Source organism: Canis lupus, chromosome X (genome assembly GCF_003254725.2).
Source record: "Canis lupus dingo isolate Sandy chromosome X, ASM325472v2, whole genome shotgun sequence".
NCBI classification, from domain to species: domain Eukaryota; kingdom Metazoa; phylum Chordata; class Mammalia; order Carnivora; family Canidae; genus Canis; species Canis lupus.
In genome coordinates this window covers 40,757,971-40,774,991 of record NC_064281.1, presented here as the reverse complement: position 1 = coordinate 40,774,991, position 17,021 = coordinate 40,757,971, and the positions used below count along the sequence as shown (strand labels likewise).

Genomic DNA, 17,021 nt, shown 5'->3' with positions numbered 1-17,021 from the left:
AGGGTTCCTTGTTGTGGGATTCTGAGAGCCCTGGGGTGTGGGAAGAGGGAACATGTGGGCATCTCCAGGCTAAAAGCCACCCATCCTGAGACAGGTGGCTTCCATTTCCTGTCCCTCTCCCCTCCCGGTGTCGGGAAATCACATCACCTCCAGGGGGCACCCTCTTTCTAACCTTGCCTCCTTCTGCTGGTGCAGGGAGGTGTCCCAATGCAGACCAGTTAATGGGGGGGAGGGGCTTTGTGCTGACTGCCTTTTCCCTTGGCACCTCCCCTTCCACTTTCTCGCCTCACAAGCGTTTGGAGGAGGGGCGGTTCCTGGCCCCATTTCCGGCCCAGCCATTCTCCGCCGGTAGAGGGCAGCCCAGCTTCAAGTTCCACTGCACCCAGACCCGTGCTGAGCATACACATAGTTAGGAATCACAGGGTACAGACTGGCCTGTTGTGACCGGAGGGCTGGGTCCTGTGCTAACAGTTGTGGAGAGGACAGGAATGAGTGTGGGCCCAATTGGTCCCGATGAAGCATCTCTGGGATGTGGGATTGGCAGGCTGAGCTGCTCTATCCCTACCCTTCTGGGGTCATCTGTCCACTGAGGAGGGCACAGGGGTGACTGGTGCCAGAGTGGCCACTGCTGTCCCTTTGGAGATGCCCGTAGGCAGTCCCCAGATTCAGGGAGGGCCAAGTGTGGTTCGGGGTTAGCCCTTCGATTGTACAGCTGGTACAGCTGCTGGGTGGAAAGGCCAGGGGGTGGGAGGTTCTCAGTGCTGACTGACTCAGGGGGACTTCAAGCCCTGGTGGTGTGGGATTTCCTGGTAGGTCAAGACCTGCTGGACTTGACAATGGTAAGATGGCTATGACTAGGATCTTGTGGGTTGGGGCACAGACCAGAACTTCCTGTTATATTTATCCCAAGTGGGTAGCCCCTATGCACCAGCCACTGTGAATGCTACCACTGCCACTCACCTTATCCACTCATGTTTATGTCCCTGTGTGTGAGCCACAAACCATGCTGGTGCATGAGAAAGAGACATGCAAGCTATTGACTTTTCAGCTTTTATTACAAAAAGAAGAGCATGATCCCAGCCCAGTTCTCCAACAAAAGTCACCAACTCAAAGTCTGACTTGGTCAGGGCCTCTCTGGCTGGGGAATAGGCTGGTAGACAGGTGCAGGGCCCCACTCAGACCACCCACCACTTCACCCTCCCCTGTCCCGGGCTGGACACCCGACATAAGTAGAAGCAGCTCCTGCAGCTGCTCACTGAGCCTCGTTGAAGCGGGTCACCATTGTCTTGTGCAGTGTCTCCTTGTAGGACTCAGTCGAAGTAACCCCATAGGAGCTGCCTCGGGCACCTAAGCCGGAACCCCGCACCCGTGTCTGGGCCTATGTGAGGGAGGCAGGCTGTTAGGTCGGCTGCAGGATGGGGGTGCAACAGAGAATGCTGGAGGATGGGGATGGGATCACAGGAGACTTACCTCAATAGGCGTCACAATGCCCTGCTTCTTGCGGCCCAGGCCACTACCCTCTTTCCAGCCCATGGCCTGAAGCATGCGACTGCCAATGTTGTCACTGCCCAGCCCATCCCTTGTGGGCTGCTCAAAGTCCCTGGAGGGGCCAGTGGTACAGTGTGAGTGACTGGCCCACTGACCCTAAGCCCCTCACCTTGACCCTGGGCACTTACACAGAAGCTGCAGACATGCCACCATACTTCCTCCTCTTGGGCTCTGGTGGCTCAGGGATGCCGTACTTCTCTCTGCGTTCAGCTGCACGGTCCCGGTACTTCATTTGCTGAAAACGTGTGTGTGAGAATAGGGTAGCTGGTCACTCTTTGCAGGAAACACCAGGGGCCCTGTGGGGACTGGATCTGGCTAACAGATGGATGTGAGCAGCCAGGCTACCTCCAGCTGAGGGACCTGAGCACCAGCTGCTTGAGGGGAGAGAGTCCAGGAATGGATCACCCCTCACCTCCATGTCGTTCTTCTCCAGTGCTTCCAGCTCGTTCTCTGATAGATGGGCTCGCCGGTGAATCTCAAGGTTTTGCTGCAAGGGGACAGACAAGAGGAGGTGTGATGCCGCCAGGCCACACAGGGCCGAGCTAAGGTTCCCTGCCAATCCTCTCTGTTACCTTGTGTAGCCCAGAAAGCTGCTGGTGGCGGATGAGCGCCTCCTTGCTGGGGAACTGGCGCCGACAGAGCAGACAGGCCAGCTTCTGCCAGTCAGTGAGCTTCTCCTCTCGCTCTGGACCCCCGCGTTCCTGCTCCTCCTCACTGTCGCTCTCCCCACTATAGGCTGCCACCAGGCCCCGAGGTGGGCTCTAGAGAATGTGAGAGTCGGGGAGAGAGGTCAGGCCTGGCTACACTGGAGCACCGCCCCCTCCTGCCCTGGCCACTCACTGGGCGGTCGTCGCTGGCCAGTTTCGGGAGGTCCATGCTGGTGTGCTGTCTCTCAGCTAATGCTCCCTGGGGTAGACGGACACACAAATTCAGGGACTTCACAGAGGGACCACTGCGATGACAAGACTAGGGGGGATAATGGAGGGGTGGCCACAACACACCTTCTTCTCAAGGATGGCATAGCCGGCATCCGCAGTGGCTGACTCCCGCCTCTCGTCATCTCGCAGAGAGCTGATGGGCTGGAAGCTGTTTTTGAAGTTTTCTTTTTGCTTGTTGAGGCTGCGGGCCCAGCGTTCCATGTCCTTGGCAATCTAGGGGTAAAGGTGGGAGTGAGGCTCTCAGGGACCCTCCAATGGCTGGGACGGCCAACTCCATCCATTGCACCTTCCTGCCCTGCAGTCTCAAGCAGGTGAGGAGGTGGTGATGAAAGTCATGGTTTCTCGCCATTCTGTCGTTGGTGCCTCTTGCCAAGCCCTCTGGGGCTGTGCCTGCTCTCCTCACAAGCACTCACACCACAATTATGCTTTCATCTTATCATTTTACAGTGCAGATGATGGCTTCCTCTAGGTAGGATTTTAATACGTGTGATTCCATGTATCCCATATTCCATCTGCTCCCCCCGCCCCTCCACTTTTAGAATTTACCAGGTTGCCAAGGGAACACTTAGTTCTTGCTTCTAAGTGCTACACTCAGACCGTCATACTCTTCCTCCACAGGAGGACACCGAAGTTCCTTCCAATTGCCCACTCCCATCAGACATGGCAGTGGCCATTTTCCACAGCCTGATGGGCCCATGAGAAGTTCTCTGGGTAGACAGACCCGGACACCTACCCAAGAGTCGGGTTCTGAGCCCAAAGGAGGTCTGCATGCCCATTTGCTTCCACAGGCAGGGTTAGCCTGGCTTCAGGCATGCAAGCAACGTGAAGGTTCCCACTGGGGGACAGAAAAGCTGACTGGTCTCACTCGGATGGATGGTACTGGCCACTCAGGAGGTGGGCAGCCCTACCGTGTACAGAGGCAACTGCCTTGGCTCAAGGTCATGCATCAAAGAGCAGAGCTGGGTCAGGAGCCTGGTCTCTCTTGAGCATGGTCACTCCCATGCTCACATCCACCCCTGTCCCTCAGCAGCAAAGGCTTAAAGATGATAGAAATGCATTCATCAGAAGACATTAAATAGCTAGCCAGTGACTGCTGGACCCCCAGTGTTCACCTGTTGGGCTGTCTTGGTCTTGTGCTTCTCCTTCTTCTCTTTACCCTCCTTTGAGGGGGCCCCCGTCTCCTTATGCCCGTCGGCCGACTGCTCCAGGGCAGGGACGTAGGTCCGCCTTTCCCCGTCCCAGTACAGGTACTGCTGGCTTTGAGCGTTGTAATAATACTGGGGGAGGGGTGAGGGAGGGGGGTGTGAGGGAAGACCTCCGAAGGGGAACTGCAGACCCCACCCACTCCCTGGGCTACCCTATCACCTGGGAGTTGGGGTCATAGTAGAGACCAGTCTGGGGGTCATAGTAGTAGCCAGATGTCTCATCATACTGGTAGGTAGAGACGTCAGGAACAGCTGGGGGGGGGTAGTGAGAAAGGAGGGGGGGGTCACACTCCTCTCTGCTTTGTTAAGGAACTCCCCGCCTCCCTACCACCCACAGGCCATGGCTACTCACGGTACTGGCTGTAGGACTCCTGGGCAGTGGGGCTGGTGGCCGGTGGCAAGGCAGAACTGGGATGAGTAGGGCTCTGGAGCTCAGATTTGAGCACAGCAGGTGACATGATGGTATATGACTGGTCATGGGGCCAGACAGGGTAACAGGACTCAATGTCTGCCAAAGCCTCCTGTACCCACGCCCCGCAACAACCCAAGATCCCCTGCCTGACACCCAGGAACCCCTCAAGCTCCCTCACCTGGCTGTTGGCAGCAGCGCCCTGGCTGCCACTCGCTTCAGCTGCTGATTGCTGATAGATGCCAGGGGCAGCACCAGGCTGGGCTCGAGAGAAAGCCTGCAGTGACACGGGGTCTGCCCCAGGCTCCAGGGAGGCCTCTGAACCTGTAATGAAGAACAGGGAAGGAAGGAGAATGCCTGTGAACAGGCAGGACCCAGGGCCTGCCACCCTCCCTAACCCCACAAAATGCTCAGAGACAGATGTTGGGCCTCACCTGCTCCAGATGGGTCCCCTTTAGTTCCAGTGATGCCGGGGCCCTTGGTGCCCTTGAGGTAGCCATGGGCATAGAGGGATGACTCTGTGCCCTGGCTGCCGCCATAGCCCTCATCCTGTTGGTAGTAGCTGTAGTCGACCGGTGGCTCCTCGGGGGTGGCCCAGGCACCCTCCCCACCCTGGGAGGCCTGAGGGGCAGTGGGAGGGGCTCATTAGCAGAGGAAGGGGCGCAGGGGGAGGGGAACCTGCTAAGAAGCATTTGCCCACAGGTGAGGCTAGTGTCTGTCTGCTGACAGAAAGCATGCAGGCCTCAGACAAGTGAAGTGTGAGGGCCACCCAGCCACAGCAAGGCAGGGCAGCGGCAAAAACAAGAATCCACCGAAGACATGTGCCAAAACACCCCCAGGGCTGACACTGGTATGTGTGTGGCATAGTTCAAGAGCTGGGTTGTCAGGTCAAGAAGACACTGTCCTCCCCTTCTTTATTCTCCTCTCCCAATTTTCTTTCAGCCATTTATAAATTCCATTTTATTAACAAAGTTGTAACAATGCAGGTCGATAAAATAACCACCAAATACAAGCGAAAAGCAGTCACGATGGTGTTGAAGTTGAAAGCCCGGGAGGAGGTGACTGGGAAGGGAGCTGCAGCAAGGCCCCCAAAGCCAATAGCAGCCACTGTGAAAGGGTTTGGGGTCCAGGGAAAGCCAGACAGCAAGCCAGCCCTCTTGGTTGCAGAGAGGGCACGAGAGGGTCGAGACCGTGGCCCCAGTATGGGGATGCTAGGGCAGAGGGGAGTCTTTGAGTACCTGTGAGATGGCCCACTGGGCCGCGGCAATGGCAGTACTGGCCACAGAGGCAGCATTGATGCGACTGCCTTCGTTGGAGGCCATGTCCCTGGGGAGGATGTCAGAGACTGGGAGTGAGATGGGAAGCCCCAGGCTGGGGGGCCAGCTAGGAAGGGGCATAGGTGGGGTCCTGACCTCTTAGAACCCTTGGCAAACTCAACGTTGATGGTCTTGCCGTCAATGGTGAGTGGTGGGTGCAGGGCCTGCAGGATCTGCAGGAGCTGGGCTGCCTCCTGGGGGAGTAAGGGAGGCAGGGGCAGAAGGGTCAGGCCCGGGGAGGCCCCCGGCTCCATTGCCCTGTCGCCAGGCTTGGAGCCGCGGTGGCGCGGGGTGAAATGGGGGGGTGTGGGTCAGGGTCCCTCCTCCCCACCCCGGGGGCCGGGACCCTGGCTGCCCGGCCCCCCCCTGTGCCGCCCTCACCACGATGGTGGAGAGCTGGATGAAGGCGAAGCCACGGTTCAGTTGGGTCTGCTTGTCCTTGATGACACGGACATTGGAGGAGGACAGCACCGCGTAGGGTGCCAGGGCCCCCAGGATGGAGTCCATGGTGCTGTGTGGGTTCAGGTTGCGCAAAATGATGGCTGTGGGAAGCGGCCCAGCATTAGGGGGCACCCCTGACACTCTGCTCCAGCCCTACCCCTCTGATGGCTCCCCACTGCCCCTCTCCTCTGGCCTCTGTGTCTTTGCCCTTGCTGCTTCCTCTCACCTCTTCCTCCTGGATAAACTCTGCTTGTTAGTCCAAGTCCCAGCTCAGTCGCTCACCTGCTGAGACCCTTCCCAACACACCCCCAAAGTCGAGTCGGGCAATGCTCCTCCTCTGCTCTCCCTACATCACTTCTGTCCCCCTGCCAGGCAGAGACCCTGGGAGGATTAAGTCCTGGTCACCACCATCTCTCTGGTCTTGGAGAGCCCGGCCCAGACACCCTAGGGCAGGGAGAAAGGAAGGAACAACTGACTCACTGTCATTGGCGTTCTCTGAGCTTGGCTCTGAGCCCTGTGACAGGGCTTGGGAGGCCAGCACTCCCTGGGCCTGGTAGGGCTGTGGCAGGGGGAGCAGGCCCTGGCTTAGCTCCCGTCCACCCAGTGGCAGCGTCTGCTGATCCAGCCTTGCGCCCAGGGGCAGCTTCTGCTCTGCCTCTGTCAGGGGTCGCAGAAGATAGGCCGATGACAAAGGGGGAGGCTCCAAGGCTGGTCACCCTCTTCCTCCCCTCTTCCACCAACACCCTGGGTGGGGGGGGAGGGAGGAGGCAGGAGGGCCTCACCTGACTTGGGCACACCACATTTGAAGCACTTCTCACGGCGTTTGAAGTTCTGGACACCACACTGTGAGGCACAGGCCAGGCTGTCAGAGTGGGTGGGGCTTTCCACCACACCCTGCAAACTTGGGTCCAGAGATCACCCAGGGAACCCCGCAACGCCCCCGGGAAGGAAGGTCCCAGGGTTGGGGTGGCGGGGAGCTCTGGCTGTCACTCTCAGTCAGAAATCTTCCCTTCACAGGGTCTCAAGTTTGTCCTCAGTGCCACCTCCTCAACTCAGGAATCAACAACTAACTCCCCTACCTCTGCCATAAGCGCCACCTCCTCCGAGGTTCCAACTCCCAGGATTGCCCCCCTGTTGTCCCTTTAGCAAGTTCTTCCTAAAACTTGCTTCCCTGTTCAGAAACCTGCAGTGTTTCTACCCCTAAAAGCCAGCAGCTCTTCTCTTGCTAGACTCCTATCCTTCCTTCATCTTGAAGACTAGGTTGGTATTCTTGAGAAACTAGCCTTGGGCATGACAACCTCCAGGAACCCCCAGCTTTCACCCCATTTTTATCTCTGTTCCACGTCGGGGACCGTGCACCGTTCCTGCACCAGGCTCTGCCCCATATGCCCAGGATGTGGCCTCTGCCACTCTTGTGTCCCCCTAACAGGGGGCAGGTTAGTCTGGGGACTCAGGAAGGGGAACAGTCCCAGAGGGGCCTGGCTCACTCAGCTGGGGACAGTTGGTGCAACATTGGATCTAGGAGGCCTAGAAGTTTGCTTTGGTTTGGTTTTGTTGGGAAGCTACTGCTGGTAAAGGGAACAAGAGATTTTCTGCAGCTGGTGTAGGAGGGTGAATGGAGAGGCAAAAGTGGAAGCTGGAGAAGGCAGGTGGTACCAGATTATGGAGGGTGGTCACACGTAGCTCAGAGTTGGGGAGGTGGTCTTCAGCAGAGGAGTGACTTGGCTAGAGGTAGTTTTGAGGAGTATTATAGGTGAGAAGGTGGGAGAAAGAGGCAAGGGGCCAGCACAGCGGAAGAGGGGCCCACTGTAACAGAGGGAGTGGGTGACGACTGGCCTAGCCAGTGGGAATTGCAAGGGAAGGAATTCTTGTGATGGAAGGGACAGGACCTGGTGATCAATGGGATGTGGGGAATAAAGGAGAGTAAAGGAGAGAATTCCCTAGTTTTGAAAAGTAGCTGAAAATACAAGGAGGGACAGAGTGCCACTGTCACTTCACAGTCTCTACCCCTACAGAGACAATGGACACCGGTGCTACTCCCCTTAGTAGACAGTTCTTCATGGGGAGAGGGTTGGGGGCTCCTCCCCTTAGGTCTCAACACTGCCAGCTGGCTGCAGGAGGAGGGGCTATGGAGCTGCAAGGCTGCTTCAGGGCTGCTTGGGAGGCTGGCCCCAAGAGAGACCTGAACCCAGGGTGGGGATCCATGGCCCCCGTGATCATGATGGTGAGCATATCGCTCAAGGCTAACTCAGGTTAGCACCTCTCTGAGCTTGCCTTCCTCGTAGGGAATATAACTGGAAATACCACAGCTTGAAGCCTTGACCTCAGATGGACATGGCTTTGTCAGAGTGACAGTCAAGGTTACTGACATAGGGTCCTAGAACAACCTGTGCTTTTCTTTGGGGGAATAGGCGGACATTCGAGGGTGCTAACTGTGGACCAGCTGTTGTTCCAACTGCTACACTGGAATCCTCCCAACCACATGGGAGAGAGGGGGTCATTACTATTCCTGTTTTGGAGATGAGGAACGTGAGGCAGAGACCAAGGAGGATGTAGGAGGCTCTAATTCCAGCCAGCCTGCTCAGAAGTCCACCTTTGACACACCACACGTTGTGCCTCCACTGTCATTAGGTAGTCACTTATGTTAAGTACTTGTGTAAAGTATACTGGGGCTTCAAGAAGGACTGTGCCTCCTGAGGGCAGAGCCTGGTGCTGAGTGAAAGCCCAGTATACATGGGTGGGTGGACAGGCGGCAAGGGACGGTGGCTACTTGAGCTGAGCCAGTCCTCAACACCTATGCCATTTCAGGCCCCAGGGAGATAGATGTTGCCGCTGCCGCCGCCGCCTCTGTCTCTATCCATGGCAACTGCTGCCCACCGCCCCTGTACCTTATTACACAGCCAGTCCTCATTGATCTTGGGCTTGGGGTCGCTGTAGTGCATGGACACCTTCTGGCCCAGGATGTTGAGGGAGTGCTGCGGGAAAAAGCAGAGCACAGTGAGGCCCAGGCAGCAGTGCCCCACGCACCGTTTCAGCACAGGAGAAGAGAGTGAGCGAGCCCTTCAGCTGGATGGATGAGGGACAGGGAACGGAGGGAGGTCGGAGAACGGACGAGGGAAGAAGGAAGGGAAGGAGGGAGGGAAAGCGCCACAGCCCTTGGGCGCAGCTCTTTGCTGCCTTCCGGGCACGCGCACGCACACGTGAACACACGCCACCAGGCACACAGTGCTCGGCTGACCGACGCTTGCCGGACAGTGGGGAAAACCCCCCACTCGGCCCTGACACTGCCAGGCCACACCCAGGGCCAGCACTACACAGGCTACACTCGGGATGAGGGGGACAGGGAGGGAAGGGAGAGGAGGGGAGAGAGAGAGAGAGAGAGCGCACGCGCGCTATTGCTGGAGAAGGGGAAAAAGAAAGAGCCATGTTTAAAAGATGGAAGTTCCTGCTGTGAGGCTGTCTTCCTGGGGCTGGCTGGGTCCTGGGCCCCGAGGCATTAGGGCAGAGATGGCCCCAGGGCTGCCCTGCTGAGCCCCACTTCCACCACACCTGCCCCTTCCTCCCCTGAGGCTTTTCTTCTGTGCCCAACACCAGTAAGCCGGGCTCTGGGTAGGTGAGCAGAGCAGGTCCTTGGGTCTCTGAAGGTCCCAAAGCTGCTGGGTGGGGAGACCGTGCCAGGTGGGGGAGCAGGCTCCCTTCCCTTCCTGACAGCAGGACTCCTTGCTGAAAAGGCAGGCCTGCCCCCAGTGGAGTGGGCATGTGGTGACTCCCGTAGTGGGTAGGTGCAGGGGGAGGGCTGGGGCACCCGAAGTGAGTTCTATCGCATTTGACTGGTGCTTTAGGTCAACAGAGCGGTGCTGGCCTCTCACATGGAAATCAAAAGGCCAAACTCACATGCAGGAAGAGAGCTGGCAAAACGGGACTTGCTAGTTAGTGTGCCAACAGCTAAGTTCCCCAGTGGCTAGACTTCCAGTGATGCCTGAAAGTGGAGAGAAATCCTGTCTCTGCCTAACCCCCAGAGCAGGGTGGTCCCCGAGGAGTGGGAGCCTCAGTGGAAGAAAACTTCCCCCTTGCAGCCCTTTCTCCAAAGGCTCAGCTGGGAGGTGGAGGGGCAGAGCTAGTGCCTGGTGGTGGGAATGGGCCAGTGTTGAGTGTGGGTTCTTGATGGGAAGCCCAGTGGGTAGCAAGAGATGGGAAGAGGAGATAGTGAGGGTCAGGAAGGGGGAGAGAGAGGGGGCGGGGGGGATGGGACACAGGGCCACAGGGCGGGGAACTGTGTCCATAAGAATCAGGCGATGGGGAGCGCTCGATTACAAAGTAGTATTTGTTTGGGGGGGGGTTCAAGTGCGGCAAAGCAACCTGATTGGCTTCCATCCATCGTGTAGCGTCCTGCAAGTGACTAAACTCGACGAAGGCGAAGCCCCGGCTCTGACCTGGAGACAGCATTCAGATACAGACGCAGTGGGTTAGTCAACAGCTTTGGACACACGGCGTTCCCGGGGGTGGGACCCGAGGGGAGAGGACCAGGGGGCAGAGAGGGAAGGGGGGAGAGGAGAGAAGAAGAAAGGGAGAAAGAGAAGTAATCAGAGAGAGAAAGACCAAGGGGTGGGAGGCAAGGTAGATGGCCAGGAGGGGCAGGAAAGAGGGATGAGGGAAGAAGGATAACTGAATGGGAGTGGGGGTTGGGGGGAGAGGGAGATACACACACGCCAGCTGGGAAAAAAGAGAGAGGGGCTCAGGCAGACCTGCCTGGGGTGATGGAGATGGAGAGGAGGAGGTGGGAGGGAAAGGGTACAAGTAGGGATCTCAGAGGAAGGAAGGAGGGCAGATGGGCAAACTATTGGCTCCACATGGGCCAGAATAAATAACTGAAGGGTTGGGCCCAGCATAAGGCTGGGGTGCCCAGGAAGGGTCTTGTGACAGGTGTTTCATCAAAAAAGCAAAAGAGAACCTGGGCCAGGCTGCTCAGTGAGGCTAGGAAGGCTCTAGGCCCATCAAGAACCAGGGGGACTTAGGGACACAATGTCACCTCAGCCTTAGCACAGTGCAGGGGAGGTGGGCCTTAGCAGGGAGCCACCTCAGGGCCAAGCCAGGAAGATTACGTCCACCCACAATGCAAGTCCTCCTAGACAGCAGGAGAATGGGGGCCAGATTGGCTAGGTAGACGTTAAAGAATCAGTGGGTACCTGGGAGAAGTGCTGGCGGGGGGGGGGCACACCTAGGACACTACCTTATGGAGAGAGAGAAAACAGAACCCTGTCAGTGTGTGGTTTGGCTGGGGTCAAACAGCAAGACCTACATGCAACCAAGAGAGACTCCAGGCCTGGCCAGGGCTGGGACAGGGATCCAGGGCTTGAAGCTGCAGGAAAGCAGCTCCTCTTCTGGAGGTACACACACAGGATGGGCTTAGACATGGCAGGGCTTTTCAGGGGGGCATGATTGATCTCCATAAGAATAATGGTTAGGATGCACAGGAAGATGAAATGGTATGATCTGGGGCGGGGGAGGGAAGGAGAGACAGAGGGGAAAAGAGAGAGGGGAGAGAAGGGAAGGAAAGGGAGAGGGGGAGGGAGAGGTAGAGAGAGATATAGAGAGAGATAGAGAGAGATATGGAGGTGTGGGGAGGAGAGAGACTGAGAGATGGAGAGAGAAGCCCAGGCAGTGAAGCCCCACTGTGCCTGCCTTGGGGAGCCTGGGCCAGAGGTCCTGCAGAGACAACTCCCCCCCACCACCCTGCTAACCTCAGGCCAGCTCCAAGCAGCCTGCAAGAGGGAGGGAGGGAACAAGCAGAGGCCAGAAATCCTGGCTGCTCCTTGGGATGCACCCTTGGATAAGAGCCATCCTCTGCCTCCCCTCTTGGGACACGTGGGTGCGACCATGTCAGACCTACTTTCTGGTCACAGGCTGTTACCAGAAAATGTGGGGGAGATTGAGGGGCAGGGGAAGGAGAAGAAGGGAGAGGGAAGGGAGTATATGGGGGGAGGGGTTACCACCTCAGATACTCAGAGTCCCAAAGAGGAGGTTCCCCGGAGCCTGGCCCTGGCCCTGCCCCCGGGGAGCACTCAGCTCAGTGCTGCACCCCCTCCCCGACAGCCCCAGAGCTGTGAGGAGGATGGGTCGAGGGGAAGAGAAGAAGAGAGGGTACCCCAAGCTGCCCATTCCCAGCTGTGGCAGGAAGGCAGGGCAGGGAGGGTGAGGGAAAAGGCAGAAGCAGGAGGGAGACTGGAGGCTGAGGCTGGCCAGCGGAAGGGGAGGCACTGGGAACAAAAGCTCACCTGAGGATTTGTTCCGCATCAGCCGGACCTCCCGAGCTTGCACTCCATGGGACTGCAGCTGGCCCCGGATCTGTACGGGGAGATACGGATTGGGGCAGGCTCAGCACATGAGGGTGGGTGGGGGGCACTGGAGGCCTCCAGGACCCTGAGCAGCTGCCGGGGATGTGCATGCACTGCCTTCTCTAGCTTTCTTGGGGCTTTTCCCCAAGTGGCTGTGGCCCCGGGCCCACACCAGCACCTGGTCTTGGCGCTCAGCCCCAGACGTGCAGAGAGTGAGTGAGATGAAAGGGGCATGGTGCGAGGGTGGGGGGCATGGCAGCGTGATGATCCTCAGAGGCGGAGAGCAATGAGAGAGCGAGCCAAGCCAGAGCTCAAGAATGGCCTGCCTGCTGGGGTGATCTGACAACAGGCTTGGTGTAGTTGTGGTGAGGAGAGCTGGGGCTTGCCTCAAGAGAACCGTGATGCAAATATCAAAATGGGAAGGACTGGGGTCTCAGCAGAGCCCAGCTGCATGTGGAGCAGTATCTTGGGGTGGAGACCAAAAGGTGTGGTCAGAAGGTTGGGAAAGCTTCCTGGATGAAGCCAGAGGGAAGCTGCAGAGGCAATTTGGGGTTTGGACCAGGTTAAGCAAGGTCTCTAGGCCAGTGGTGCCTCTTGCAGAAGCCCAGAAGCACATACTGGGCATTCTCAGGCGGCAATCTTATTGCCTCTGGGCTTAATTTTCCTCATCAGGTGAAAAAGAAAGGAGATCTCTATTTCTCACACGCACATGTGCACTCAAGGATAAAAAGAAACATACACAGAAGAGCTTGTTACTTGTTAGGACTACAAATATTCAGGGAGGGCTCAGGAAATGGCAAGAATGTGGGCTCTGGAATCCAGCTGCCTAGGGCCAGACCCCAACTCCACTGCCACTCACTGGCTGTGGGAGTGGGACCTGGGGCAAGCTGCTTCACTGCTGGGGGTCTGGCTTCCTGATCCGTAAGATGGAAACACGCAGAATACCTTCCCCACAGGGTGGCTGTGAGGATTAAATGAGACCTGGCCTGTGGCCCACCCTGTGATCAATCCTTAACACATGTCAGCATAGAGCTACTGTCTGACCCTGAACACAGCAGCTGGGCCAAACCTGAGAAGCTCCCAAATACACAGGTGGGATTCTCTCTGCAACAAAACGGGCAGCTGGTGGGTTTCAGAGGAGAGCTGGGCAGAGAATTCAGGGGAGGTAGAGAGGAGACTCAGGGAGGCTGGGGAGGAGGCTATTCTAGTGGCTCCCTGGGGTTTTACTGCGACTCATTAGGGGAAGCCTGTATGAGAAGAAAACAGAAGAAAAGGGAGGAATACGGAAGGAAATGTCACAGAGCATGGGGTGGGTGGGGAGGCTGTCAGTAGCAGCAAAGGAAGTCAAAGAATGTAGGACTCTGTGGCCAGGCCACTGAGATTTGATGCTGCTACCAAAATAGGGAGGGGGTGAGGCTATGGGGAGAGAATGTGAATAAAATCTCAGAAAATCTCATGGGGACCCTCCCTATCCCCAGGGCTGCAGGGCCCTACATCATCTCTGCCACCAGGAATACCCAGCTCTGGGCCTGGTGAGCATCTGGCCTTCAATCAACATATGCCGAATGGATGGATGACCAGTGGAATGTTTGGGAGGAATGCTCTGTTCCCTCCCACACCCACCACCGCAGCCCCTTGGCCAAGCCAGCCTATCCGACACTCCTCCCTTCCGGACCAGGAGAGTACAAGGGCCTGCCCAGAGGACGGATCAGTGCTGGGGGAGAGAAGGGATAAAAGGTGCTGAAGTCGGGGTGAGGGAGAAGCTGGGGGCCCTGGAGGAGACCCAGCCTGGCCTCCTGCTCTGTCGCCTGCCCGGAGCCATGGGGGGGGGGGGGCACGTACGTCATCCTCAGTGGCTGCCTGTGGCAGCATCCTCAGCATGACGATGTTACTGGCCTTCTCCTCCTCCTCCTCCTCCTCATCCTCCTCCTCCTCCTCCCCTTGCTCGGTCCGATAGTCCTGGTCCCGATAGTCGCCGTCTCGGGGGAAGCCTGGCGGGCCAGTGGGGCTGTGCCTGTGCCGCCGCCGCCGCCTACGCTGAGTCTCGGAGCCCGGGGAGGCCTCGTAGGAATCCTGGCCAACAGAATGAGACGAGAGACACCAGACGGGCAGTCAGTCTGGGGTGGGCCTAGGGGCTGGCCGCTGGCTCTCTGAGGCAGGCGGGCTCTGAAAGCCAGGGGTGGGCGGGCTCCGGCTAAAGACTCAGGGCAGGCAAAATGGGTCAGCCCTGGACTGCAACCCTTCTGGGGTGGGAAACTGTCCCCGGATGCCTTTTGGGGGCTGCCTTGGTGGGGAGTGGGGAGAGGCTGGTGGCAGTAGTATTACTGTAGGGGAGAAACTCCCACAGACAGGTGACCAGACTGCTTAAACTTCCTTGGGTCTGGGGTCAGCACCCTAAATCCTGCCCCCTGTTTCTCCCTCGTCCTCCCTTGCCAGCTCGGCTAGAATGTGCACGACTGTTCTTTATGCCTTATGATTTCTGGCATGGGCCAGGGTTCTAGGAGCCAGTCAGCAGGGACTAGCAAAGGTGTGAGGGCCACAGCACTGCCCCCAGCCCCTGATCCTCCTCTGCCTGGCCGGTGCTCTATCATCACTAGGCTCCCTCCTAACAGGGTGTGGTCACGGAGTTCTTGGATGTTGCCCAAGCCATCCTGCCAGGACTAAGCAGGCCAGGCCAGGGTCCACACCCCTTCTGCCCTCAGGGGGACGAGATAACTCAGGTCTCCACTCCCACTCTTCCCAGTGGGTCCACCCAGGGCCTCCTGGTGCCCTGGAGACATCCAGGCACAGATCACAGCTGCCACTGTGAAGCTTGGCTGCCCACTCTATACCCCGGGGCTGGGTTGCAAAAGTACCCTTCCCACCCTGCTGGATAGGAGAGCTGCTTGCTTGCTTGGACCCAGGGTCCTCTCAAACTGGGGTTCCCTTAAGGCAAGTCTGCTGCTTCTCCTCAGATGGTGAACGCCTCCCCTCCTCAGGCTAAGGCTAACTACCCAACGTGGAACTGGCTACCCTCTGAGCTCAAAGGGAGAGGCCCTAGAGGGTCTTTCCCTTTTGTATAGGGGCTCTGTTGCCCCTGTAAACGCCCATGGTTGGCCTCCCAGAGCTACTCTGCTTGGTGATATCCAGTGTCCCCACTGCCCTCCCAAGCCCCACATGCTGGGTCTCATGCAAAAGGCTCTTCAAGGACCCCAAACTGGCTGGGAGCAGGCAGTAAAATAAAGGGCTTGCAGTGAACCATGAGCCCAAATTAAAAAACAAGGAAGAAGGGAAAGAGGTGATGGCCAAGGGCCCTCAGAAGTACAGAGCCAAGCAGGTGGAAGTCAGGGAGACCCAGTTTGGGAGAGGAGCCCTCAGAGAGGAGCAGGGACAGACCCTCCAGGTGAGGCAAAGCCACTGAGCACAGTCTGAAGGCATGGGAACTGAGAGCTACCTGCACATGGTGCTACAACCAGAGGCCCTGCAGGAATTCTGTCCTCCTCGGCCCTCACCTCTGCACTCTGCTCCTCAGATGAGTCGTCGTAGTCATGCTTGCCCTCCTGGCTACCATACTCTCGGGGATATGAGCGGTAGTCCATGTCCCGGTAGTCGTGGTCTCTGCTGCGATTCTCCCCACCATCATCCTGCGAACGGTCAGTGGCCCCATAGCGGCCAGTCCTGTCCCCACGACCACCTCTGACGGAAGAAGAATGGGGAGGGATTAGAGGGCAGTCCTTTCTGAAAGGTGTAAGAGGTGGGGGGCTCCCACTCATTCCCTCTAGACCCTAGATCCCACTCCTGACAGGGGTCCCAAGATCCTGACTCCATGAGGCGAGCTGGTCCTTACCTCTCAAATCCAATCCATTTCTCTTTCCCCCTGCCACCTCTCTAGTCCATGTCTGTCTTCCTTCACAGGGCCATCGGGTGTGGCATCAGGGCCTGGCTCACCTCCACCAGGCCTCTCCTAGATCATTCTTTATGCCCCAAATGTGAGCCAGTGTTCGATCAGGCAAAGCCAATCAAGCCCAATCACTGCACTCTCTTCAACGGCTCCCTCTCATTCTCAAGATAAAATACCAAAATGCTCACCAAGGTCCTGCAATGTCTGCAGGGTATGTGTGGTGATGTCCAACCGACCTCTCCCTCTGCCTCACTGTGTGCTATGCTACCCTGCCCCTCTGTTTCACAGTTGCCCTGCTAAGCACTGGTAGTGTTTTGTTAAAATTTTTCCTATTGTGATTACTGTAAGATAATTATCTCTAACTTGACTTCATGGGCATTTCTTTTTTTTTTTAATTTTTTTTTATTATTTATTTTTATGATAGGCACACAGTGAGAGAGAGAGGCAGAGACACAGGCAGAGGGAGAAGCAGGCTCCATGCACCGGGAGCCCGACGTGGGATTCGATCCTGGGTCTCCAGGATCGCGCCCTGGGCCAAAGGCAGGCGCTAAACCGCTGCGCCACCCAGGGATCCCGCATTTCTTTTTTAAAAAAAAGATTTTATTTTTAAGTAATCTCTACACACAACATGGGGCTTGAAATTACAACCCTAATATCAAGAGTGGTGTGCTCTACTGAGCCACTAAGGCACCCCTCACTTAGATTTCTTTGATGATTTAAAAAAAGTACTTGACTGTGAGTTCTGGGAAAGAGGGGACCACACCCAGAGGGTCCATTGCCCTACTCCTCAAAGCTTAGCTTAGTACCTGGTACTTCAGTAGGTGCCCAATAATTTTTTTTTGGTGAAATAATGATTTAAAAAGTATTCTAAAATACATGTTAACTTCAAACAAGAAAAAAACAGACACCATAGTAGACTAGCAGGGTCCCATTCCTAGTCAGGAATGAC

At 57.1% G+C, this 17,021-nt stretch overlaps 1 protein-coding gene across 7 annotated transcripts in view; it reads right to left on the bottom strand.

Moving 5' to 3' along the window:
- Nucleotides 1-1,036: 1,036 nt before the first annotated feature.
- The window catches only part of RBM10 (RNA binding motif protein 10), a 29,243-nt gene continuing 13,258 nt past the window's right edge, over nt 1,037-17,021 (bottom strand). For 2 of the 7 annotated variants that reach the window (XM_025468867.3, XM_025468870.3), the window contains exons 3-24: nt 15,684-15,867; nt 14,035-14,265; nt 12,133-12,202; nt 10,217-10,290; nt 8,746-8,832; nt 6,640-6,700; nt 6,338-6,514; nt 5,798-5,958; nt 5,513-5,610; nt 5,339-5,426; nt 4,535-4,721; nt 4,282-4,424; nt 4,044-4,161; nt 3,852-3,943; nt 3,599-3,763; nt 2,550-2,699; nt 2,389-2,454; nt 2,121-2,309; nt 1,961-2,035; nt 1,677-1,783; nt 1,471-1,600; nt 1,037-1,378 (exon numbers count right to left, since the gene is read on the bottom strand). In XM_025468867.3, the coding sequence (XP_025324652.1) occupies nt 1,253-1,378; nt 1,471-1,600; nt 1,677-1,783; nt 1,961-2,035; nt 2,121-2,309; nt 2,389-2,454; nt 2,550-2,699; nt 3,599-3,763; nt 3,852-3,943; nt 4,044-4,161; nt 4,282-4,424; nt 4,535-4,721; nt 5,339-5,426; nt 5,513-5,610; nt 5,798-5,958; nt 6,338-6,514; nt 6,640-6,700; nt 8,746-8,832; nt 10,217-10,290; nt 12,133-12,202; nt 14,035-14,265; nt 15,684-15,867 (2,779 nt within the window). In that variant the 3' untranslated portion in view covers nt 1,037-1,252. The remainder of the gene's footprint in view (nt 1,379-1,470; nt 1,601-1,676; nt 1,784-1,960; nt 2,036-2,120; nt 2,310-2,388; nt 2,455-2,549; nt 2,700-3,598; nt 3,764-3,851; nt 3,944-4,043; nt 4,162-4,281; nt 4,425-4,534; nt 4,722-5,338; nt 5,427-5,512; nt 5,611-5,797; nt 5,959-6,337; nt 6,515-6,639; nt 6,701-8,745; nt 8,833-10,216; nt 10,291-12,132; nt 12,203-14,034; nt 14,266-15,683; nt 15,868-17,021) is intronic. The other 5 variants (XM_025468869.3, XM_025468868.3, XM_049107795.1 and 2 more) reach the window with 5 other exon arrangements.